General features: G+C 55.4%; 2 protein-coding genes across 11 annotated transcripts in view; one reads left to right on the top strand and one right to left on the bottom strand.

Moving 5' to 3' along the window:
- The window catches only part of PPL (periplakin), a 47,481-nt gene extending 27,559 nt beyond the window's left edge, over positions 1-19,922 (top strand). For 2 of the 4 annotated variants that reach the window (XM_036824473.1, XM_036824472.1), the window contains exons 3-22: positions 1,199-1,353; positions 2,015-2,135; positions 2,730-2,855; positions 2,945-2,986; positions 4,063-4,224; positions 4,321-4,428; positions 5,365-5,460; positions 6,738-6,860; positions 6,957-7,103; positions 7,739-7,890; positions 9,188-9,285; positions 9,453-9,610; positions 10,531-10,709; positions 10,790-10,928; positions 11,683-11,876; positions 13,186-13,336; positions 14,099-14,182; positions 14,890-15,006; positions 15,509-15,601; positions 16,362-19,922. In XM_036824473.1, coding sequence (XP_036680368.1) covers positions 1,199-1,353; positions 2,015-2,135; positions 2,730-2,855; positions 2,945-2,986; positions 4,063-4,224; positions 4,321-4,428; positions 5,365-5,460; positions 6,738-6,860; positions 6,957-7,103; positions 7,739-7,890; positions 9,188-9,285; positions 9,453-9,610; positions 10,531-10,709; positions 10,790-10,928; positions 11,683-11,876; positions 13,186-13,336; positions 14,099-14,182; positions 14,890-15,006; positions 15,509-15,601; positions 16,362-19,028 — 5,112 coding nt within the window. In that variant the 3' untranslated portion in view covers positions 19,029-19,922. Of the gene's footprint in view, positions 1-838; positions 923-1,198; positions 1,354-2,014; positions 2,136-2,729; positions 2,856-2,944; positions 2,987-4,062; positions 4,225-4,320; positions 4,429-5,364; positions 5,461-6,737; positions 6,861-6,956; positions 7,104-7,738; positions 7,891-9,187; positions 9,286-9,452; positions 9,611-10,530; positions 10,710-10,789; positions 10,929-11,682; positions 11,877-13,185; positions 13,337-14,098; positions 14,183-14,889; positions 15,007-15,508; positions 15,602-16,361 lie in introns of all 4 variants that reach the window. The other 2 variants (XM_036824470.1, XM_036824469.1) reach the window with 2 other exon arrangements.
- Positions 19,923-20,057: 135 nt separating this feature from the next.
- UBN1 (ubinuclein 1) overlaps positions 20,058-25,262 on the bottom strand; it is a 37,955-nt gene continuing 32,750 nt past the window's right edge. For 6 of the 7 annotated variants that reach the window (XM_036824474.1, XM_036824475.1, XM_036824477.1 and 3 more), the window contains 3 exons: positions 24,519-24,762; positions 24,153-24,242; positions 20,058-22,185 (listed from right to left, as the gene is read on the bottom strand). In XM_036824474.1, the coding sequence (XP_036680369.1) occupies positions 22,136-22,185; positions 24,153-24,242; positions 24,519-24,762 (384 nt within the window). In that variant the 3' untranslated portion in view covers positions 20,058-22,135. Of the gene's footprint in view, positions 22,186-24,152; positions 24,243-24,518; positions 24,763-25,262 lie in introns of those variants that run through there. The other variant, XM_036824476.1, reaches the window with a different exon arrangement.

The following is a 25,262-nucleotide window of genomic DNA, read 5'->3' as shown; positions in this document are numbered from 1 at the left end:
TGACTGCAGATTCCCACTCCCATCCAGCCCTTGGCAACCACTCATCTCCTTTCTGCCTGTGGATTAGCCGACTCGGGGCAGTTCCCATAAACCAGTCCTGCGCAGCGTGGCCTTCCGTGTCCGGCTCCTCTCACTTGCATGGTTTCGAGGCTCGTCCCTGACGAGCCCGCGTCTGTGCTCCCACCTTCTCGCTGCCGAGGGAGAGTCCTGGGTCACTGGATGCCTCTTCTGAAGCAGGGGTTTCTCTTACTCCCATTTGCAAGAGATGGGACGCCGAGACCCAGGAGGGGAGGGGACTGGCCTCGCGAGTTCCCCCATGTGACCCCGTCCAGTCTCTGGACCCCCAGTCCAGTCTCTGACTCGTCCCCCCTGGGCCTGGGGTCCCCCGGACCTGGCACAGTGCCCAGCCATGCTCCTGAAGTCCACTAAGTGGATTCATGGGCTGTGTTTAGAAACCTGCTGTACCCCGCTGCCATTCATTGTTCTTCCCTAAATAAGCAGAGACCATGGGCTCATCAGCGACTTATCGATTGTACCTCCCAGATGCCCACCCACTTTGTTCATTCTTGCCATTTCACTGGTGACCACCCCCAGCGTGGGCCACCCTCGCTCTCACCCGGGCCCTGTCACAACCCCTGACTGTACTCCCAGCTTGTACCCTGTTCCCTGCAGAGCCCCTGGAGGAATTGCCTTTAAGGATAGGTGGGACCCCGTCTCCCACTTCCTCCCCCGTCCCTCCTTCTGGCCTCAATCACAGCCATCCTTTCCTCCCACAGGACCTTTGCACAGGCTATTCCCTCTGTCTAGAACACTCTTCCCTTTCTTCCTTCCTTCTTAGCCTGTGTCACCACCTCAGAGGGGCCTCACTGACCCCCAGAGCTCAAGCAGGTCCCCCATGTTCCACCTCTGCTGTGTTTCCTTGGTAAGCACCAACTTGTAGGAACTTGCAGTCACCTTTGTGAGGTTTATCTGTGACTTGCCTTTCTGGGGGTCTTCCTCTCCCCTGGGCTGGGCGGGGGCCATGTCTCTTTGTGCACGGCTGTGTCCCGAGCCGGCCACAGCAGGCACTTGAGCAGAGGCTGGGCAGGTCTGGGGGAGGCCATCGCTCGCCCTTCTCCTCCCATCCCTCCCATCCCAGCTGTGCCCACTGAGTCCCTGCCCACTCTCTCTCCCCTCCCCTTTCTTGTGACTCTCACAGGACCTGGCCCGGCTGCAGGAGGGCCGGCAGCCAGAGCACCGGGACTCGGCCCTGCAGAAGGTTTCAGACTCAGAGAAGCTGCTGTATGTGCTGGAGGCAGACGCGGCCATCGCCAAGCACATGAAGCACCCCCAGGGGGACATGATCGCCGAGGAGTAGGTCCCCTCCGCTTCGGGTCCTGAGGGACCTGCTCGGGGCCAGGGCAGGGGGGCTGCAGCCACTCAGCATTCAGGAACCCGAGCTGGGGTTTGTTGAGGGTTAACTGGATGCCAGCACGAGCCAAACCTTTATGTTATCCTCACGACAACCCATTTTTTCAGTTGGGGAAACTGAGGCTCGGAGCGCTGGTGTCTCCTGTCCTGGTCAGAGTGTGACCACAGCCCCCTGACCTCCAAGCTTGGGAACACATTCTCTCCTGCCTAATGCCCAGCTGGCTTCCCGAGCGCCTGGCTCTCGCCTCAGCTTAGATGTGGACAAAGCACTCTCACTGTCACGGCCCCCACCACCCTGTAGCCCTGCTGGATGGTGGGCTCCAGAGAGCAGCAGATCTGCCTGTTTCTTCTGGAACCTCCTGTGGTTCTGGGCGCAGAGTAGGGCTCTCAGGAAACATTGGTGGGGGAAGGTAGAATGAAGGAAAGTGGACAGGAGCAGGGTGGGAGTGATTGCCTGGACCCAAGGCCACAGTCACCCTGTCCTACCAGGCCACTGAGCAGAAAGCTGAGGCCAAGGGCTGGGGTGGGAGGCCCCCCCTCGTGGCATGGGCAGTGCACCCGCCAACCAGCCCCGCTAACCAGGGTGGCCACTCTCCCCGCTCAGCATCTGTCAGCTGAAGGAGCGTGTGACCAACCTCCGCGGGAAACACAAGCAGGTCTACAACCTGGCAGTGAAGGAGGTGGACCCGCAGGTCAACTGGGAGGCGCTGGTGGAGGAAAAGCTGGTATGGACCCGGGTTCAGCTGGGTGGGGCTGTGTGTGGGCCAGGGGGACCCCTACCATTGAACGGGCACCACAGTCCTGCCAGGGAGGGAGTTGTGTTCCCGGTGTTTCCTGATGTTTGTGTCAATGAGATGAGCAAGGCTCAGAGAGGTGCAGTGCCTAGCTCAGGGTCACACAGCAGAAGTGGTGGAGATTGGGACCCTCCCGGGCTCGTTGGAGCCCTGGCAGGCTGGGGGCAGTGGCCAGATTTCTGGCCGGCCACTGCCCTTCCTGTGCCCTCACCAGCCCATCTCCACCATGGAGAAGCCCGGGCACTGGGTGACCCCAAGCAAGTGACTCCCCCCGGCCGAGCCTCTGTTTCCCCATCTGTGAAATGGAAACAGTAACCGTGAGGGCCTCTGAGGTTGCTGTGAGATTAAATGAGTTGGGATGTGACAGCCTCTCTCTGCGTCCCTCCGGGGCCACTTCACTCACTCCTTGGCCGGCACCATGAGGAGGAGAGCCGAGGCTCCCGGGGTATGGGGTGCTGGGTAGGCTGCGAGTCCTGAGTCCCTGGCCCACCCCCATGCACGTTGTCCCTCCGCCCGCCCGGCCAGGACAAGCTGAGCAGCCAGAGCTTCGGGTCGGACCTGCCGCTGGTGGACCACCAGGTGGAGCAGCACAACATCTTCCACAACGAAGTCAAGGCCATCAGGCCCCACCTGACCAAGGACGGGGGCAAGGTACGTGCACGGGGGTGGAGGGGGCCCCGGGGAGGAGGGGCTCCCACCTGCACTCCCGCCCTAACCCATGCCCTCGGCTCCGTCCTCAGGAGCAGACCGGCGAACTCCAGGCCAAGTACCAGAAACTGCTGGTGAGACGCCCCCCCGGGCACGGGATGGGAGGGGATGGGAAGCCGGGCCCGTGGGGACAGACGTGTGTGCAGTAAACACTTCAAACAGGACGGAGGGGGATGAAGTGGGAAGAGGCAGTACCCCGAGCCCCTACCTGAGAGGCGCCCCTGTTTGCCCTGTGCTCGTGGAAAACCCCAGAGACCCCATGGATACAGTTCATCTACTATTTGCTTCTTAATTCTTTATTGAGCACCTACTGTGTGCCAGATACAATGCCACATGCTTAATAAATGGAAGTTTTTCTATTTTCCTTTTCCAAACCTTTAAAGAATGTCTTCTTTTTAAAACTGCACAAGTGATGCATAGATGTTGTGACGTTGCAGACGCCTCATGATGTGAGAATGCAGAGACGGTTGATAGTAGAGCCGGTAGGAGCTCTGGAGCTGGGCTGCCTCCGCCCCTTTTGGTGGGGAAACCTTGAGCACAAGCTGCTGAGCCTCCGGGAGCCTCAGTTTCCTCATCTGTAAAGCAGTCACTTCCAGTCCCTGGCTCATAGGATGCTTTGAGGATGGCATGAGTTGATGCTGGAGAAGTCCTTAGCACAGTCCTGGCACGTGGTGGGCCCCACACGTGTGTTCACTGCTGTTCTCATTTGCAGAGTGGAACGCAGACATCCCTCCTCCTTCCCCTCCTCCTTGCCCTGTGGTAGTCTGCCACGATCCCCCTAGCACCATGACATGTTAAAGAAAAAAGTGGAAGTGTAGCTGCTGATGTTTATTGAGCACCAACTGTATGCCAGGGTTGGTGCTCTATGAGATCAGTGCTGTCGTTATTCCCATTTTGCAGACGAGTAAACTAACGTTCCACAAACATGTCAATTCTGTGAGGGTTTTGTTTTGTTCACTGCTGTATCCGCAGGGCCTGGAGCCGTGCCCAGCACTTAGTAGATTCTCAGAAAACATTTGCTGAACGAATGAAGGGGTTTCGGGGTGGGGGGGGCGGTCAGGTGACTCATCCAAGGGAGTGCAGTGGAGCAGGAGGCGTGGAGGGAGGCTCTTGCCGGCAAGGCCACAGCCCTGTCCGTGCCCGCCCACAGGCGGCGTCTCAGGCACGGCAGCAGCACCTGAGCTCGCTGCAGGACTACATGCAGCGCTGCACCAATGAGCTGTACTGGCTGGACCAGCAGGCCCAGAGCCGCATGCAGTATGACTGGAGCGACTGCAACCTCGACTACCCCAGCCGCCGGCGCCAGTACGAGGTGAGCACTGGGCTCTGGGGGTGCGGGCCAGGGGGCTGGGAAGGAGCACGGGGCTGCCTGACTGGACAATGAGCCCCTCCACTGCCCCTGCTGCAGAATTTCATCAACCGGAACCTGGAGGCCAAAGAGGAGAGAATTAACAAGCTGCACAGCGAGGGTGACCAGCTGCTCGCCGCCAAGCACCCCGGAAGGAAATCCATTGAGGTACGTGAGCCCCGGGAAGGGACGCCTCCTCCAGGCTGCCCTCCGGGTGGCCTCTGCTCTGGGCCGCCTACACTCAGGCAGGCCCCAAGGTGGGTGTCCTGTGTCCATCTGTCTGTCTCTCCATTTTGCTGACTCCTCTTGCTCTGTCTGACCCTGCGTCCTCTCATTATCTCGATGCCCTGCCCTCAGTCCCTGGACTTCTGAAGCCCATGTGGTGCCCATATTAGTTTCCTATTGCGGCTGTAACAAATGACCACAAACTTGGTGGCTTTAAACAAAGGAAAGTTATTCTCTCATAGTTCTGAAGGCCAGAAATTCGAAATCAAGGTTTTGGCAGGCTTGTTTCCTCTGAGGTCTCTAGGGGAGAATCCTTCCTCATCTCTCCTTGCTTCTGGTAGTTGCTGGTAATCCTTGGCATTCCTTGGTTTGGAGCTGCATCACTCCTGTATCTGCCTCTGTGTCTTCACATGGCCTTCTCACCTGTGTGTCATCGCCTCTTCTCATGAGGACACCAGTCATTGGATTTCAGGCCCACCCTACATCCAGGATGATTTCATCTTGAGATCCTTAACCAATTACATCTGCAAAGACCCTATTTCCAAATAAAGTCACATTCTGAGCTCTGGTGGACCTGAATTTGGGGAGTACCTTTGTGAGATTTTTTAAAAAGCACCACTTTTTCTGGGCAGACACAGCCCCTACTTGTCCCTTGTGCAGTGTACAACCTGAGCACCCGTACACAGCGGCCCTGCTTGGTGCCTCAACACGTTCCCCTCACTCCTCCTCTCACCCCTGGGCGGGAGGTGGCTGGGAGCCACACATACGCAGAGGCCAGATACCCCCTCCTCTATCCTTTCCTGGTCTGGAATCCTGCCATCCCTCCCTTCGTGTCCCCGGTGCTTGGCCAGCAGCAGTCTGCCTCCTTTCTCCTGGCAGGCTCACATGGAGGCTGTGCATGCAGATTGGAAGGAGTACCTGAACCTGCTCATCTGTGAGGAGAGCCATCTGAAGTACATGGAAGAGTACCACCAGGTACCTGCCAGCCCAGGGCCCCATTGGTGGGAGCACCCAGTGCCTGCTTGGCTCACTCATGGCCTCAGTGCTACTTCCTCCAGGAGCCTTGCAGGGCTGCCTGCCCAGGCCTCCCAGTACTTACACTTCTGATGACGTGGGCGTGCCCCAAGCTTGCTGGGCCCTTGTCTGCCTTCCCTGGGGGCTGGGGCTGGAGAGTCTGACTCACCAGGATAGCGTAGGCACAGGAGTAGGTGTGTGGAGTTTTAATTTTGGTAAAATATATATAATATGAAATTTGCCATTTTAGGCCTTTTTAAGTGTACAATCCAGTGCATTCATTACATTCACAAAGTTGTGCAACCATTGCCACTGTCTTTCCAAAACTTCTTCATCACCCCAAATAGGAATTCTGTACCCAATGAACAATCACTCCCCATTCCAACCCCTGGTAACCTCCCATCTACTTTCTGTCTCTTTGGATTTGCCTATTTTAGATATTTCATAGAAGTGGAATCACATGATATGTGGCCTTTTGTATCTGGCTCTTTCACTGAACATAATGTTTTCAAGGTTCATCGTGTTGTAGCATGAACCAGAACTTCATTCCTTTTCATGGCTGAATAATATTCCATTGTATGCATGGACCACATTGTGTTTATCCATTCACCTGTTGATGGATGCTGCATTGTTTCCACAGGAATTTGTGTTTTTAACAAGAGAGCTGCACGTGATTCTTATGAGTAGGTGGTTTGGGGACACTTGAACTCAGACGATACTATTGTAACTAACTCCTGGTTCAGTGTCAGCCCTTCTGGGCTATGAGCTTCACAGGGATCCCAAAGTCATGTTCATAGCTGCAGCCCAGGGGACGGCTGACAATGAATGATTCCAGAGCTAATGGGCTGAAGAATGGGCAAGAGAGTTTTCTAGAACCAAGTGGGGAGGCTTATCTTCCATGTACTAAGACTTAGAATAAGTCAGGGTGTCCCTAGCACAAAGAGAAGAGTGGAATAGAGACGAACCCTAAGCTTACTGGTGTATACACATGAAAACAATACGTCATAGAGGTGGCATTGCATGGATTGATGGGAAGGGACCTGGTTTCTCCCTGTGAAGCCACCCAGGAAGCTGGGCTGGGGAGGGTTGTGGGTGTCCCCAGGTGGCAGAGGCCCATGATTCAGGGTGAGTGGGAGGCCCAGCCCCACCTGGGAATGGGCTTAAAGTCACAGCCAGGATTAGCCCCAGGTGTCCTAGCACTGTCCTGTCCGTGACAGGGCCCCCCTGGTCTCCTCTAGTTCCACAAAGACGTGAAGGATGCCCAGGAGCTGCTGCGCAAGGTGGACTCAGACCTGAACCAGAAATACAGCCCCGACTTCAAAGACCAATACCAGATTGAGTTGATGCTGCGGGAGCTGGACGTGAGTGATGCCTGAGCAGGCCCCTCCCCAGCTCCCTGCCTGCTGACCGGGGAAGGCTGCGTGATCTCACCTGGGCACACTCCCCCCCATGTTTAGGACCAGGAGAAGGCTCTGGACAAGTACGAGCACGAGGTGCAGGGCCTGCAGAAGCGAGGGCAGCAGGTGGTACCCCTCAAGTACCGCCGGGAGACGCCATTCAAGCCCATCTCCGTGGAGGCGCTCTGTGACTTTGAGAGTGACCAGGTGAGCCCCTGCCTGGTGCTCCAGGTGCCTCAGGCAGGCTGGGCCCAGATCTGCCTCTTCTCATGTCACTGAAAGGCCTTAGGAGTGACATGGCTGGATGCAGGGTCTCAAATATTTCAGGAGCCTGTGTTCATCTCCATCATGGGGTCCTCTCTGCCAATGCCCCTGCATCACCCCACCTGCTGCCCTGGCCTTTTCTGTCCTACCAGCTTAGTGGCCCCAGTCATTCCAGCAGAAGTCCCAGGGAAGGTTCTCACTGGCCCGCTCTGAGTCATGTGTCCAGCCTAAACCAATCACTGTGGCCAGGGATGCCATTCTCTCATTGGCCAGACCTGAGTCACATGTCCACCCCCAGAAGTCAGGGAATGGAGGGACAAGAACACATGGGCTGGGACTGCACGGGGGCTCCCCAAAGGGAAATCCAGGTGGGTGCTCGGCCGGCAGACCCGACACATGTTCTCTTGGTGCTGGCCCCTCTCAACTCTCTATGATGGAACCTCTTGGGGAGGGTCTGAGAAACACACTAAGACTCCCCAGGTCCCAGAGTTAGGGGTGGGGCTGAGATGGTGACTGGGCTCCTGGCCACCAGGTGGGGCAGGTCTCTCCATGTGTTCTGACTGGCCTGTCCCCACCAGGGCCTAATCTCTCGGGGCTACAGCTACACCCTGCAGAGGAACAACGGGGAGAGCTGGGACCTCACGGACAGCGCAGGGAATGAGCTGACTGCCCCAGCTGTCTGCTTCATGATCCCTCCCACCGACCCTGAGGCCGTGGCTCTGGCCGACAGGTACAGGGGCAAAGGAAGGAGCCAGCATGGACTGGCCGCACCCCCTGGGCCCCTCAGGCCACGTTCACAGCCCTGGGCACCCCAACTCAACCTCAGGGTGCCACTAACATCCCCAAACCTGCACCCCCTTGGAGGCTCAAGTGGGACAGCAGCAGATCCCGTTGGCCGAGCTGACTTGTGTGTGAACCTCTGGCTCTGGGCACACATCAGGGAGTGGGTTTTCTGCAAGGGCATCTGGGCCTTTGCACATACTGCTCCCTCTACCTGCACACCAACCCACCACCTGTTGGCTCAGGCCTCTTGGTTTGAAGACCCAGCCTGGGGGTCACCTCTTCTGTGAAGCCTTCCCTGATTGCCCCCTCATCCTCCACCCTGGCTCCAGGAAAAGGGCTGCTGCTTCTTTCTCAAGCACCTTCTCCCACTGCTCATGCTGCTCTCATTAGGGTGCTTTGCGTCTGTGTCAGTCTCATTGGGCAGGGGCTCCTTGAGATTTACTATTTTCAGGGCCTTGTTCAGTACCTGGTGCAAAGCAAGTACCCAAGAACTCTTGTTGAATGAGTGATTCAAGGAATTCCTTCATTTATTCATTCAGCAAATATGTATTGAGCACGTACTGTGTACTGCTCCCTCAGGGGTAACATCTTGGTGGGGAAAACAAATGAGCAAACAAGATTATTTTATAAATTTATTTATTTGTTTTTATTTTTGGCTGTATTAGGTCTTTGTTGCTGTGCGCGGGCTTTCTCTGGTTGTGGCGAGTGGGGGCTACTCTTTGTCGTGGTGCGTGGGCTTCTCGTCGTGGCTTCTCTTGTTGCAGAGCACGGGCTCTAGGCTCGCAGGCTTCAGTAGTTGTGGCACATGGGCTCAGTAGTTGTGGCTTGCAGGCTTTAGAGCGCAGGCTCAGTAGTTGTGGCGCACGGGCTTAGTTGCTCCGCAGCATGTAGGATCTTCCCGGGCCATGGATCGAACCCGTGTCCCCTGCATTGGCACGCAGATTCTTAACCACTGTGGCACCAGGGAAGCCCAAGATAATTTTAGATAGTAAGACTTGCTATTGAAGAAAAGAGAGACAAAGAAAGGAAGGAGGGAAAGAAGGAGTCCGTTGAACCCAAGAGCAAAGAAAGACCAGCGTTTCAGCAAATCCTTTCTACGTGTGTCGTGTTAACTTTTCAAAGCATTTTGATGAGCTTCCCGACTCCTCGAGGCTGTCTGTCTAGCCAGAGTCCAGGGTCCTGTGTCAGTGGGCAGTAGGGGCAGTGGGCTGCCCCAGGTCCCCAGCCCGTTTTTGCTGTCACAGCCTGGGCAGCCAGTACCAGAGCCTGCGGCAGAAGGCAGCTGGGAGCAGAAGGGCGCTCCAGCAGCGGCATGAGGTGCTGAAGGCAGAGAACTCTGGAGGTGGGTACCAGACGCTGCCTGAGGCTCTGGGGGGACAGGGAGGCGGGGCCGGGCCCAGGGTCTGTGCTGCAGATGGGACAGTGGAGGTGGGGAGGCTGGCCCTCCTACGCCCCCTCCCTGGGCCTCACGATCCCCACTGCCACCTGACTCTGATTTCCCTCCGGCAGATGCCTCTGACCTGCAGGGCCGGCAGCTGCTGGCCGGCTTGGACAAGGTGGCCAGCGACCTGGACCGGCAGGAGAAGGCCATCACAGGGATCCTGCGGCCGCCACTGGAGCAGGGCCGGGCCGTGCAGGACAGTGCTGAGCGGGCCGAGGACCTCAAGGTACCCCAGGCTGGGGGCACAGGCTGGCCCACTGGCTCCCCGGGGCCCCTCCTCAAGGTCTCATCCCCATGGGGTGTCTTGGCGCTCAAAAGGGACCACTTGCCACGTGTAACAGGAAGTCGTGAGTCGTGGGGACGGGGGCTGCTCTAGGCCGAAGACTGAGGAGGTCCCTGAGGCCTGGTGCCCCCAAGACACACCCCCAGGAAATAGGGCTCGTGGCAGAGCTGACAACAGCAGGACTGCAACCCGAGCAGATCAGCACTGAGCTGAGTGAGAGGCCGCGGTGCCCGGCAGCACATGGGCTCTGGGGCGACAGGGCCGGCTCACTCGCCTTGAGCACAGACACACCATTCAAGCCCAAACCTCAGTGTCTTCAGTAAAATGGGCTGATCCGCACTCAGGGGGCCTCAACAGGATGGGGCAAGATGAGCTGCATGGACACCATCTACTCCTCACCTCTTTTACACACACACAGTTTCCCGGGTCCTTGGCGCCCTCCACGATGGGCGTGACCGTTCCCGGTTCACAGGAGAGGAACGGGGCTTGGAGAAGTGCCATGGCCCTTGGCGGGGCTCACACCAGGGCTGGTCTGGTTGGGGCCGAACCAAGGCCAGAGGACGCCTGATACAGGGGTGGGGTTGGGGCTAGGCCCCACCATGTCCCCTCCTAAGCTGCTTGGAGTCGCACCCACCTCATTGGAGTTGTCCCCAAAGATGAGTAAAGCTGTGTGAAGTAGTGGGAACAGGAACCTATTCATATTCATCACTCATGAGTCACCATCCAGTGTGTCAGAATTCCCAGGGATGCTCATTACAAACACGGCTTTACCCAGATCCCCAGTCAGGCCCCCCAGGGGAGGACATCCCTGGGTGGGGGTAGCTGCCGGCCGTGGTCAACGCGGGGGGCTCTGGTCCCCACAGAGCATCACCAAGGAGCTGCTGCGCATCGAGCCCGAGAAGGCGAGCAGCACAGCCGAGGGCGAGGCGTTCATGCAGGCCCTCCCGGGCAGTGGCAGTGCGGCCCTGCTGAGGACGCGGGTGGAGGACACCCAGCGCAGATACGAGCGCCTGGTGCAGCTGCTGGACGCGGCCCAGGAGAAGTGGGTGCAGGCGGGCAGTGGGGAAGCTGGGCGGGGTCAAGGGCCAGCACCGCCCCCCAACTCCTGACTCGTGTCCTCAGGGTTGACGTCGCCAACCGCCTGGAGAAGAGCCTGCAGCAGGGCCGGGAGGTGCTGGCCTCATACGAAAACCAGCTGGCCCAGGAGGACACGGTGCCCAAGAGTGGCCATGCCCTGGACAGCAAGAGGCAGGAGCTGGCAGTGAGTGTGGGGACCCTGCGCCTCAGGAGCCTTTCTCTGAGCTGGGCGTGGGCTCCAGGCGCCCCTGCCACCCCACCTGTGGACAGTCGAGGGGCCCAAGGCCCAGGGCAGCAAGTCTCTCCAGGTTTGGAGTCCCAGCCGTACACAGGGTTTCTGTGGCCTGTGGAAATCAGGTGCTGTTATCTTAAAATCGAATGTCCACATAATCCCCCCAGATTCCCAGTGTCTCTGGACAAGCACATCTGGCCACCTGGGCCCACATGCCTGCACAGCGCGTCCGCTGAGCACAGGAGCCTCTGCCCCAGCCCAGCATCTGCCCTCTTCACCATTGCCACTGGGCCCGCTCTAAGCATTGGGGTCTGTGAGCCCGCGGGAGGCCCCTTATTCACAAAGCACCTCACAAAACCCTTGCCCTCTGTGGTGAGGGCCTCACCTCAGAGCCCAGGAAACGGGCTCAGAGACCAGAGCCTTCTCCAAGGCCACTCCAGTCCCGGGCACGGTGTCATAGGCACGTGCCCTGTGCCGCAGGGTTTTAGAAGCTAGTTTTCCCAGGGTACTGGTCATTGTAACGAAATGGAAACTGCAGAAATGACCACGGGTTTGAGGAGAAACTCAGAGGCAAAGCGCCGGTCCCCGCCCAGGTCCAGGCCTGCCACCCGCTAAAAGCAGGCAGCCCCAAGAGCTCTGGGTAGCGCCATCCCGGGCCCCGGGGCTCTGGCCACAGCACCTGCCATCTGCCTCTCCGCCCCGGCAGGCCATGGCCTCCGAGCTGCAGGCCCGGAAGGCCCTCCTCAGCGAGGTGGAACAGAATCTGCAGGCCGCCAAGCGGTGCTCTGGCTCGCTGGCCAGCCGCTTCCAGGAGCACTGCCCGGACCTGGAGCGCCAGGAGGCCGAGGTGCACAAGCTGCGCCAGCGCTTTGACAGCCTCTGCCAGCAGGCGGAGCGCAGGTGAGGGGGCGGCGGGGGGGGGGGCCTCGGCTTAGTCTGCCTTAAGGCACCAAAGTGGGATTTCTGCGGACAACACTGAAGGCTGTTTGATTTCTAAAGAATTTCCTCTTTCTGAAAAAAGCAGTACATATACGAGATAAAAAACACAAAGGGATTATAATGACCAAACCCTTCCCCCAAGATCAGCACTGCTACCGGTTTCTTGTGTGTCCTTTCAAAAACATTCTCTATGAGCTGGGGTAGGTGATTAACGTACGCATGACAACACACCACATACAGTGTGTCTTGCTATTTTCCCTGTCATATATTTTCCTGGCCTGATGAGTCAGTAAGTGTTCCCTCCTCCTCTTCTGTTTTCTGGAAGAGTTTGTGTAGACTGGGTGTTAATTCCTTAAATGCTTGGAAGAATTCACCACTGAAGCCATCTGGGCCTGCAATTTGTTTTTTTGTGTGTAAGAGGGTTTTTAACTACAAATTCAACCTCTTTAATAGATATTGGACCATTTGGGTTATCTAATGCTTGAGCAACTTGAGAAGTTTGTGTCTTTCAAGGACACATTGTCCATCTCATCAAGTTGTTGAGTTTATTGGCATAAAATTGTTCATAGTATTCTCTTATCCTTGACTATCTGCAGGATCTGAGGGAACGTCCTCTCTCTCATTCCTGATGTTGTATCTTCTTCTGTTGTATCTGTTTATTCTTCTTGCCCCCCCTGATCATTATGTCTGAGGTTTATCACATCATCGACAGTTTCAATGAACCAGCTTTGGTTGCGGTGATCTTTCTCCTGTTTTCCTGTTTCCTGTTTCACTGACATCTGCTCATTATTATTTCCTACTGCTGCTTACATTAAGTCCAATTTGCTCTTCTTTTTCTTTCTTAAGGTAGGAACTTAGATTGTAGATTTGAAAGCTTTCTTTTTTTTCTAATCTAAGCATTTAAAACTACATACTTCCCACTAAGCACTGCTTTCGTTGTGTCCCACAAATTTTGATGTTTTTATTTTCAGTGAGTTCAAAAGACTTCCTCACCTCCCTTGTGATTTCCCCTTGGATCCATGAGTTATTTAGGTCCTAGAATTCACAGTGGGCATCCCTGTGAGTCCACACAGGCGGGCCTTCCTGCGTTTTACAGAGGCCGCACAGTATTCCAACACAATATTCTGTAATTTACCTAACTACTCCCTTCCTGGTGAACGTTTAGGCTATTTCCAATTAAATTACTTCTGATGACCTCTTTAAAAAGGGATGGCAGGCAGCTCTCAGTGAGACCTGAGAGCTCAAAGGCCTGACGGGCTTTGCCCCGCAGGGTCCAGAGCCTGCAGAGCACCCGGGCTGCTCACGACGCCTTCTGTAGTGGCCGTGACCACCTGCTGCAGTTCCTGTCCCACATCCCCAGCTACGAGCCCCAGGAGACAGACGGCCTCGGCCAGATGGAGACCAAGCTGAACAACCAGAAGGTGAGAAGGCCACTTCCACGTTCACAGGAGGATGGTCACAAGGGGGGGTCGGAGGTTAGCAAGCCCCTTCGTGGACGGGGGCCTGGCAGCGGTCCTGGCCAGGCGGGCTCCCAGCACCCGAGTCTCTGACAACAAGGACGGGGTCTCCCTCACCTCTCCGTCCTCAGTGCCCAGCACAGGGCCTGGCCCAGAGTGGACACTCCGTGCAAGCCAGCTAAATAAGCAAATAGCTACAGGGACACAGGGGAGCCCTCAGGGGGAAAAACCCATTTCCAAAGCCCAGAGTCCTGGCTCCGCAGAAGGCAGCAGGGCCTTGGGGTGAAGGACGAGGAACGGGAAGCCCAACAGCCTGGTCTCAAATCCTGCTCCCACCCCCATTAGCCATGAGCCCACGGGCCAGTCACTGCGCCGCACTGTGCCTGGGTTTCCTCGTTCATAAACTGGAGGTGAGGACGGTGCCTACCGCACAGGATGTTGGGAGATTCAGTGAGATAATCTAAGAAAGATACTAGAACAGTGCCTGACATTTCGATGCACTCAATAAACACAACTTTCCTGCCAAAGATAATTATCTTCTTGGCCCTTCTTCACAGGGCCTTAGAATTGCCTTTTGTAACAAACAAATGTAAACAAGGAAGCCATTTGTTATACTTTGTGCTAAGGAAGAATTCCAGACTCCAAGGAATCCAGCTACTCTATCTAGGTTTTGGATTTTTTTTTTTTTTTTAATTTTTGGTTTTCAAAGTCTCTGTTGTTTTACAGAACCTGCTACATGAGATAGCAAGAAGGGAAGAGGAAGTACAGAAAGTCTACGCCCACTCCCAGCAGTACCAGCAAGCTGTCAAGGTGAGACGTGACACCCTGCCCGGAGTGTAAAGCAGCAGGGCCTCTTCCCACCAGCTGGTCCGGCGGGGGTGTCCTCAGGCACTGCTGGCGGCCACGCAAACCGGCACAGGCCTTTGGGAAACAAGATGGTACTGGGCATCGAATACCAGAAAAGGATTTTCTACTGTTTAAAGCAGTAACTGGGGGAATTTATCCTAAAAGAAAAAATATGAAAGAATAATAACGTGGGATTAACAAAATCACTGTACAACAGAATTATTTACAATAGCAAAACAGACAAACTAGAAATAACCTAAATGTCCAATAGCAGAGGAACAGCTAGTAAATTATCTAACCACACAATGGATGTTAAAGTCATCAAACTGATCCACAGGAGGATTAGGAGGAGGCAACGTGAGAAAAGCCATAACTCTTATGGTACGGAGTTAAATGAAGAAAGCAGAATGCCATGGTCTCTAGGCCAGGGAGGGCCTGGAAGGAGCATGCTTTGGGGACGGAGGGGGATTGTGGGCCTACTTTTTCTCATCGCACATGTTATTCAGGGATGTAGATATGTACCACTGATGGATCTATGGTTCTCAAAACCTCCTGGCAGTCAGAACAGGGTATGGCTGAGCGGAAGACCTTTGCAGTCAGCTGGAAGGGGTATAAGAACATTTCGGTCTCACCTGCTCTTGTCTGCCCTCTGCCACGTCTCTCTCACGCAGGACTATGAGTTGGAAGCAGAGAAACTCAGGTCGCTCCTTGACTTGGAGAATGGAAGAAGCAGCCACATGAGCAAGAGGGCCAGGCTCCAGTCCCCTGCCGCCAAAGTGAGGGAAGAGGTGAGCTCTGCAGGCCAGGCCTTCTCGGGGTTCCCTCGCTCCAGAGAGCATGGCATGCAGGCCTCAGAGACGCACACACAATAGGGAAACTGGCCCAAGAGCCCTCCTGGGTGCCAACAGGTTCAGTAAGAGGAGATAACAACGTATTCTGGGGTGGCGACATTGATATGCCTAGAAAGACAGCCTGCTGGGCTTATCTGAGCCAGCGCCACGGACTCCCCCTGCGCCCCGTAAGTAAGTATACACACACAGAGGGCCGATGTTATCAGCTCCTTCCATACACGAACGCGCTAAGGCTCAGAGACAGACCTGCTCAAGGTCACTCGCTGGGGTTTAGGCTTCTGACTCTAAATCTAGTTTTCTCTCCTGTAGATGAGACTGTAGTAGAACTCCAGGTAGGAAGGGGCAAGAAGGTACCCTCTCTCCCCAAATGTCAGACTTTTCAAAACACCGTCCAGCTCACCTTTGCTTAGTCTGTTGACTCCTGTCTGCTCTCCTGTAGGAAACGGCTCTTGCTGCCAAGTTCACGGAAGTTAATGCCATCAACAGACAGAGGCTGCAGAATCTGGAGTTTGCTCTGAATCTCCTGAGACAGGTAATGGATCTCAGTAAGGCATTCTACTCAAAACTATCCCAAGAGCTGAGAAATAAGACTCATTGTGCCTCAGAGAAACAGCCTGTGAACCAGTGGGCGTGTCCCCCTGCGAACAGGGTTGGGTGGCGCCAGTGCAGACGCCAGCCCACGCCTGTGCCCCTGTGGACATGAGTCCAACCTACGTGTCCCATCCCTCAAACATTTGCTGAGTACCCAGAAAAAGGTAACTTATTTTTAAAAGCCCAAAATGTTAACGACAACATTGTAATAGTTAAGAAAGTGGAAGCAACTCAATATTCACCAGCAATGGGTGTGCGACTGAGCCAGGGTCTGTCCACACAATGGAAAATGACGAAGCTGTCACACGACGGGGTGGCACTCTCTGTGCCGCTGCAGATTCTCCCATAAGTGCAACAAGCAGTGTGCAGAACAGGCATCACCGTTAGTGTGGAAAAAATAAATACGTGTCACACGCAAAAACATACGTGTCTCAAAGGTGATAGTATCCTGTAGGAACAGGACCAGAGGTGACAGACAGCCTCTGCTTCACACTCTTCTGTGGTTTTAAAATATTTTCCCAGATGCATTTAAACTAGTTGTTTTACCATTTTCAAAAGGAAGTCTAGGACTCTAGTGAACCCGGCACTGAGGGGGTCTCCTAGGGACCGCAGGACAAGCAGTCTGACCTCTGGCGGGTGGCCAGGTGGGGTCGGGCCGTGCAGAGTCCGGCATTAACCCTGTGCTGTCTCCTCCTTCCCAGCAGCCTGAGGCAGGCATGAGCCATGAGGCCCTGCCCGGGAGCAAGCCGGGCTCCGGAGCAGAGGAGACGTGGAAGATTCAGAAGGAGCTGGACGAGGAGGCGGAGCGGAGGCAGCAGCTGGAGAATGAGGTCAGGAGCGCCCAGGAGGAGATCCGGACCCTGCAGAACCAGAGCCCGCAGAATGCGGTGGTGAGGAAGGAGGTGCTCAAGAAGGTGCCAGACCCCATGCTGGAGGAGAGCCTCCGGCAGACGCAGCAGACCCTGGTGGAGGAGCAGCGCAAGAACCAGCTGCTTCAGGAGGAGCTGGAGGCGCTGCAGCTGCGGCTGCGCGCCCTGGAGCAGGAGGCCAGGGACGGGGGGCAGGAGTACACGGTCAAGGAGGTTCTGCGCATCGAGCCGGACCAAACCCAGGCCAGCGAGGTCCTGAGGCTGCGGGAGGAGCTGGAGGAGCTGCGGCGGCAGAAAGGCAGCCGGGAGGCAGAGGCGCTCCTCCTGCAGCAGCGCATCGCAGCCCTGGCCCAGGAGAAGAACCAGGTGCGGGAGAAGGTCACCGAGAAGGAGGTGGTGAAACTGCAGAATGACCCCCAGCTGGAGGCAGAGTTCCGGAAGCTGCAGGAGGACGGGCAGCGGGAGCAGCAGCTCAGGGAGAAGCAGGAGGAGGAGCTGAGCTTCCTCCAGGACAAGCTGAAGAGGCTGGAGAAGGAGCGGGCCATGGCCGAGGGCAAGATCACCATCAAGGAGGTGCTCAAGGTGGAGAAGGATGTGGCAACCGAGAGGGAGGTGAGTGACCTCACACGCCAGTATGAGGACGAGGCCGCCAAGGCTCGTGCCAACAAGAGGGAGAAAACAGGGCTGCTCCGAAAGATCTGGGCCTTGGAGGAGGAAAACGCCAAAGTGGTCGTGCAGGAGAAAGTGCGGGAGATCGTCCGGCCAGACCCCAAGGCAGAGAGTGAGGTGGCCAACCTCCGCCTGGAGCTGGTCGAGCAGGAGTGCAAGTACCGGGGGGCCGAGGAGCAGCTGAAGGGCTACCAGAGCGAGCTGGAGGTGCTCCGGAGGCGGGGCCCCCAGGTGGAGGTCAAGGAAGTGACGAAGGAGGTCATCAAATACAAGACCGACCCCGAGATGGAGAAGGAGCTTCAGAGGCTCAGGGAGGAGATCATCGACAAGACCAGACTCATCGAAAGGTGTGACCTGGAGATCTACCAGCTGAAGCAGGAGATCCAGTCCCTGAAAGAGGCCAAACCCCAGGTGCAGACCAAGGAGGTGGTCCAGGAGATCCTGCAGTTCCAGGAAGACCCCCAGACCAAAGAGGAAGTGGAGTCTCTGAGGGCCCAGCTGTCCGAGGAACAGAAGAAGCAAGTGGATCTGGAGAGAGAGAGGGCGTCCCAGGAGGAGAAAATCAAACAGAAGGAGGAAGAGCTTTCCCAGGTGAAGGAGAAGACGGTGCAGCAGGAGGTCGTCAGGTACGAGGAGGAGCCAGGCCTGCAGGCCGAGGTGAACGCCTTCACCGAGAGCATCGACGCGGAGCTGCAGCAGATCGATGGCCTCCGCGGGGAGCTGCAGCAGCTGCAGCGCAGGCGAGCGGAGCTGGGGCGCCAGCTGGAGGAGCTGCAGTGCGAGCGGCAGGCACGCAGGGAGGCCGAGCTGGAGGTGCAGCACCTGAAGCAGCGGCTGGCCCAGCTGGAGGAGGAGGCGGGGGAGGCCCGGGAAAAGGTGACCCTCAAGCAGAAGGTGGTGCTGCAGCAGGACCCCCAGCAGGCCCGGGAGCACACCCTGCTCGCGCTGCAGCTGGAGGAAGAGCGGCACCAGCGGCAGGTCCTGGAGCGTGAGCTCGAGACCCTGAAGAAAAAGCTGGAGCACCTGGAGAAGATGGAGGTCAAGGAGAAGGTGGTCTTCTCCAAGAGCATCCAGGTGGAGAGAGGCGACACCGAGCAGGAGATTCAGAAGCTGAAGAGCAGCATGGAGGCGGAGAGCCACAGCAAGAGGGTGCTGGACGCGGAGGTGAGCCGGCTGGAGGCCAAGCTGTCGGAGCTGGAGTTCTGTAACTCCAAGTCATCCAAGGAGCTGGATTTCCTGAGGGAAGAGAACCACAAACTGCAGCTGGAGAGGCAGAGCCTGCAGCTCGAGGCCCGCAGGCTCCAGTCCGAAATCGAGATGGCGGTGGCGGAGACGCGGGGCCTAAGGAGCATGCCGGTGGCAGCGGATCCCGGGGCGCAGCTCGACTGCCGCCTCCAGTCCCTGGAGCAGGAGCTGGACGACCTCAGGCAGCTCTCCAGAGACAAAGACCTGGAGATCGACGAGCTGCAGCGGCGCCTGGGCTCCGTGGCCATCAAGCGGGAGCAAAGAGAGAACCACCTGCGGCGCTCCATCGTGGTCATCGACCCCGACTCGGGCCGCGAACTGTCCCCAGAGGAAGCCCACCGGGCCGGCCTCATCGACTGGAACATGTTTGTGAAACTCAGGAACCAGGAGTGCGACTGGGAGGAAATCTCCGTCAAGGGTCCCAACGGGGAGTCCTCCGTGATCCATGACAGGAAGTCTGGCAAGAAGTTCTCCATCGAAGAGGCCCTGCAGAACGGAAGGCTGACCCCTGCCCAGTACGACCGCTACGTCAACAAGGATATGTCCATCCAGGAGCTGGCCGTCCTGGTGTCCGGGGAGAAGTAGGCACGGCCCCACCCTCACCTTCCTGGAAGCAGATGCTGGCTCTCTCTCCTGCCCAGTACTCTCCTCGGTATCTTTTCTCCCTGGCCCCGTGCAGCTCTTAATCCGTGCAGAACCAACCCCGTGTGTCCCCCAGCTGCTCAGAGCACAGCTCAACCACAAGCGGGACAGGCACCTGCTGAACCGTCATCCAACCAGGTGAGTGACCTGCTTCATCTCCCGATGATTCAAACCCGCAGTGCCCTTCTTCTTTCTCCTTTTCCCACACAGTCCCATAAACAGACTCCTTGTGTGATACCTGGAAGCAACTGAAAACTACTAAAGCACACGACGACCAACAACTGGGGTGGACAAGCCCGCTCCATGTAGCACTGGCCTCCACACCCAGCAGGAGAAACTCTAGGGCAGAAAGGGCAGAAAGGCCTCCCTTCAGCAAAGCAACAGCTCCCCAGGCCTGTGACCTGCATTCACACCCCTCGGGATTCTGGCTCAGCCGACTCTTCGTCAGAGGCCTTCTGGGGGGACGGATCTGGGCTCTATGCCAGAAAAGGTGCAAAGAAACCAGAACAGCATCTGACCCTGGTGCTCGAATGAAGCTTAACTGTCAAGCCAGACTGTCCCAAGAAAACGCACCATCAGGGAACGTTTCATGTTCTGAAATTAAAGTACTTTCCTAGTGGACTGTGTTGCTGTTAGCTTTAGATTCGGTGCCTAGTCCTGCTTCTTATCTCACTGCCATTTAGTAAACTCCACGGTTGATTTTCTACCAAACAAATTTCGGGCCCTCTGTATCTCACGTATTATGTAAGAAAATGGGAAGTAATAGGGAATTCTATTTATAGCGCAAAAATAAACACCTGGTGGCTTGATTCTAATTTCATGGTAAGTGTGTTTCTTCCTCTTTTGCATGTGAGGCTTATTCTCCAACACCCTCTTGGCTTTTAGCCAAAATGAATGTTCCCTACATACCAGCTCCTAAGGGAGAAAGAATTACTTGCAAATATGGTAAAAGGAAATAAATGAGAAACGATGTTTTGGAAACCTTGGAACAATTTATTGGGTGGTTTTATACAAGATTAACAATTTCCACACCACCCCCAACACCAACATAGTCGCTGCATGAAAGCCACAGCCCTTTCACACCCAAGAAACGCCGGCAAGGAAAGCCCTGCAGCGCCGTGGCCCATGAGCCTGCTCCGCCAACAGACCTGCCTTGCCGTGGCTCTTTAAGTCATTCACTCTTTCGTTACCACAAATAAAGCATCAACAAGGAAAAGAAACCTCATAAACTCCCCATCAAAGAAACGTTTCCCTGAGGCAAGAGGCATCACTAGATTCCTAAGAAATGAGGGTACTGCTCCAGCCGCACACTCAGTGGTGCTCGGGGAGGAGGGAGCACTGCAGGGAAGGGAACCAGGGTGTTCTCCTGCTGCTCAGCGTTCACGGACGGCCTCTGCGCGGCTCTGAGCTCAGCAATACAAATCTCTTCTTTGGCTCTTTTGCTACTACCTAAGACTATTCTGTAAACTGGAAACCCAAGTTGCAAAAAATAGATATAATAAAGGGATAAGGAATCCACTTAGCCCAATGTGAAACACATGTTGGTTTTTATGTAAAAAAGAGCACAGGCCTGGCCGACTAGCTGGCAGAGGTCTTGCTCCCCCTGGAAACCAGGCAACCTCTGTGTGAATCGTGAGTTACCAAGCATTGTATCCTGGGAGTCAGGAACCAAGAGAGCTGCCCATGTCTCCACACAGGCGTACATTCTGAGGAGGCTGTTTACTCTCAACGTATCAGAAGTCACTTAGCTAGAGCAGTCAGTTCAGACTGCACAGGACAGGCAAGCGCCGTAAAATCTTTGTGAAGCAGCCACTGGGTGAGTGGGAACAGTGGGATGACTTGAGCTCTGGGGTAACTGTCCCAATCTGTCTCTGACGTGCTCTCCAAGCTCGTCAGCATGTCACCCTGAAGTCAATGCATAGCCCTGCTGCCTGGAGAGCCAGGACCTCCAGGCCTGTTTCTACACGGCAGATGCTTCACGGAGGCCTGTTCCTGCAGCTCTGCCTGAGAATGGTTTTTAAATAAACTGGAATGTCTACCTGCGACTTGGAACCCCTCATATCCTTGGCCCTCGAAGAGATGAAGAAGGGCTCTGGGGCTCTGCAGTCCACCTGTATGAACTCTGGAAAAACAAAGTGGGGGCCCTGGCTGAACTGGGGCCTGGGATTTGTGGGCCCAGATGACCTTCAAGTCAGGACGGCACAGATTATGATGTGCAACCATAAAAAACTCAAACTGGCTATGTCTTAAATACAGACATCTCTTTAAAAAAGGTCTTCATCTGAGATCCACTCAGAGGGCTGAATGGATGTGTGTCTAATTCTGCTCCACCATAAAGGCACTGGAATTATGTCTTCCTAGGAACAACATGACTTGCGAAGAATAGTCCCATTCTATCCAATGCATTTAATGGTAAGGATGAAAACTGAGCCAAAAATAAGTGTCTTTAAAAATCCTACCACAATTGTTGAATCTACAAAGGTCTTTTCTCTAAAAGAGCTTCATTGTCATGTTCAGTGGAGAGACGGGCCCTCACGATGAGCACACGTTGGGTGTATTTTTCAAAGAACAAGGTACATCTCCCAGCTGTGATGTTAGCTGGGTTTGTCCTGTTGAGCACACAGCCCGAGGATGGACGGACACCGTGACCATCCAGGGAGCCCACTGTGGCCAGAAGGAGCCCGGACCAGTAGGGTGCCATGAGGTACTCTGACCAAATGTGAGGGGGTCGGGCAGATGTGAAGCACAGGTGCGCCACCTGCTCTGCCCCACCACCAGAGCTCTGAACACGACCCGGCACACTCCCCAGCCTAGCGCTGCCCCTCCGACGATTGTCTGCAACAGAGCTGAGAGGCCTGGAGCACCAGGCTGGTCAGGGCCTCCAGAGAAGCACGGGGCTGCTCCCCTAACTGAAGGCACATCACACGTGCCAAGAGACGCTCCACTTAGCACTCATGCCTTCTCCAGAAGAAAATCAATGGCAGAAAGAGCATAGTTATTATCCGACTTCCGAGACCTACTCGTTCAGCTTCCAGCCTTTCCCTTGAAAGTCACAATTTCCGTGGTACACTGGGCCCTTTCCCATGAAGCTGAGAAGCATCTGAAAAAGAGTAAGCACAAACAGAGCGTTAAGATTTTCAGGATCTCTGATTCCCTTAAGGCACCAGTAACCAAACCTCAAGGGGATCACTTCTTAAATAGCAAAAGCCCCTGAACACTGAATGTTCTAAGGCTCAAAGGAGCCGGACACACTGGCAGGTTATCTGAGTGTGCTGCTCCTTGCGGTGCGTGCAGAGTGCCACGCGCTGGGAGGGCAGCTGCTGGCTGAGCACCGTGTTCACAGAACCGCGACTCTGCTGTGCAACACGGGCCACTCCAGTTCTCAGCCACAGCTGTCATCCCCGGGCAGAGCCGGACTCCATGGTGAGGACTGAAAAGCACAGTGAGCAACCACACCATCAAAGACCCTCAGGTCCTAAAAGGACAAGCTCAAAGGCACTGGCATTCTGAGTCCACGTGGGAAAGAAAGCAAAGCAGATACAAGTCACAGCTGGAACAAGCAGACAGCTTTTCACTGACAGTCAGTCACTCAATCCTACAACGCAAAGAATGTCTAAAAGAGAGATATTCAAATAGCCTGTTTTAGCATAGATGCTTTTCAGATAGCGTTTCAACACCCAGAGGAAAAACAGGTAGGAAATGGTACAAGAAAACGCTTTTCCCTTTTTTGCTGAAAATACCACAGACCAATGGTCATGTTTTCAATGGCTCTTCAATTATTTTGTTTGAAAGAGTGTTCTGGAAAGCAGAGAAAGTGCAATCTTTCAACAGCCACAAGCTCTCGCCTGGATGGCTCTGTGACCACCAGCTTGTGGAATGAGTCCCTGCATCTGACTGCTTCTCCAGAGGAAAACGGAGTTTAACTGCTGATACAGGCTTAGCCCCCCACTTTCTTTCTCTGAAAAAGCAACATTTCCATCTTGGGGATTTACAGTCCATTCTTGCATCCAGCTGGCCTCTGGCAGTCACTATGAACATGTCAGCCTCAGGACACAGGGCCAGGGACCCACGGCACATCTGGAGGCGGACACGGGGCCAAAGCTCTCAGCACGGCAGGTCCCAGGCACGTCCAGCTGGGCAGCTCCCCGCCTCACATCTACCCAGGACCCGTCCACCAGGGCTACCCAGGTTCAGCTTCCTCAAGAATGGCTCTCCCCTGAGCAATGTAGCCCCCAGGTCGTTTCTGGAACAGGTCTAGAGTAGTAAGAAGAGCAGCAGGCCAAAACCAAGATCCCGTGAGGGTTCCCAGCAGCACTGCATTACGTGTGCCTAAGGGCCAAGGTCCCAGGACAGGGCAAGGCAGACCACTCAACTGTGCAGGTGCTGGCTCAGGGCCCTCTTCTCACAGCTATGAACCTAGGGCCGTAGGCCAGTCCCTCTCTGAAAGCCACTGCTCTATGGAGAGGAGACCCAGGGAAGACAGGGAACGCTGCCTCAGTCGTGTCGTGATCCCAAATCTCTGCGTTGACACCTGGACTGAAGCGAAAGCTGCTCCTCTCCTGGACACATGCTGACATCGGATAAGGGTCCCTCCCGAAGCCTTGCCACTGTCACCTGCTGCTGCTACTTGGACTTTCCCTTTTACTTAAACTAAATTTAGAGTCTTCTGTTAGCTGGTACCCCCTAGAAGGGGTAGCAGTGTGAACCTAAAGGCCGGTAGTGCCCCAACTAGCCCTTGGGAAATCAGCACCATTACCCTTCTAGTTTTTGTTAATTAAAGAGGAAATGCTGAGCTATGGGTGGGAAACTCCTCAGCCTTGTACACAGGCCATCATGACTTCCTCTGTGATCACAGAGGGCAAGGCTGACCCGGGAGATGTCACAGCGGTAGACAGAGCCTGTGTACCTCAGTCTGAGTACCCACAGAGCCGAGCCTCAGAGGACAAACCCACACAACATGGTGACAATGAGAGGCAGACACTTACGTCCTTGGCAGCAGACAAGGCCTCTGATGGGGGAGGGGAATGGCCCACAGTGCATGCGGCACTCTGACCACCTGGAAATTACCTGGCAGACTCTGCGGGATGTGGGTAGACACGGCAGCGTGTGGGAGAGGCGCTGCGCGGGGCGGGCTGGAGTGCAAGCCAGCCAGGAGACCTGAGAGGAAACAGGAAGGGAGAGAAGAACAAAGCACACACATTGAAGACAGGAGTGGAAAGCATCCTCGGCGCTCCAGAGCCCCAGGCGACCTACTGCACTGGTTCTGGATGGAAACCCCTAGGGGGTGGCTCAGCAGGGTCCCCGGGAAGGCTGCCCACGGTCACACACCAGACAAACACAGGAACCCAGCACATGACAACAGAACCTGTGGGTCACACAGAGGCACTGGGGCACCTTCTTTACCTCCAGTGTGGGGAGGAAGGAGACACTTACTGTGGCCGAGGCCGTGGTGGAACGTCCCAGGGGCAGGGCCTGTGACGATGGCATCCTTGGAGACCCCTGCTTTAGCGGAGGAGTCAGCACTAAAGGAGATTACGTGGAGGGGGAGCTGGGAGATAATCCCCAAGGGGTTCGAGTTCAAGGCCCCAGGCAGCTTTGGGCTGCCTGCCTTGTAGGATGAAGACAGTAGATTTAAGGGTGAGGAGCTGGTCAGCAGCACAGCCCCACTCGTTCCTTTCTGGGGAGGAAGCACACAAAGGGATCAGCACTCCAGCCCCATCCAGAGCTCACTCACAAACCAAACCTGTTACCATACCTGGGGGGACACATGCACGTCAGCCGCCCCTTGTGAAGGAACCCCCTCCACTGCAGCCCCAAAGGGAGGAGGAAGACAGTCTCTGTGAACTGGCATGGAAGGGCTCCCAGAACAGAGTTCATTTTAAAAAGCAGGTGTTAAATATGCCTTCCTTGTGCAAGAAAGAAAGGGAAGGATACCCACAAATACAAGTATATAGGAATATGTGTATGTGTATACTTATATCCATAAAACATACACACACACACATTTGTAAGTATTAATCTTTGTTTTTAGAAAGAAACAGGAAAAACCTGGAAACTAAGGAACAGTTACAGGGGGTGTAGGAGGAGGGCACAGGCAAGTGAAACTTTGCTCAACACACCTTTCTATAGTTTTGTCCTTTCCAACCACATGGTTGTCTTATATATTGGAAAAATGGA

Source organism: Balaenoptera musculus, chromosome 15, assembly GCF_009873245.2.
Source record: "Balaenoptera musculus isolate JJ_BM4_2016_0621 chromosome 15, mBalMus1.pri.v3, whole genome shotgun sequence".
NCBI lineage: Eukaryota > Metazoa > Chordata > Mammalia > Artiodactyla > Balaenopteridae > Balaenoptera > Balaenoptera musculus.
Note: the sequence above shows the minus strand (reverse complement) of the source record. Positions and strands in the feature narration are given on the sequence as shown.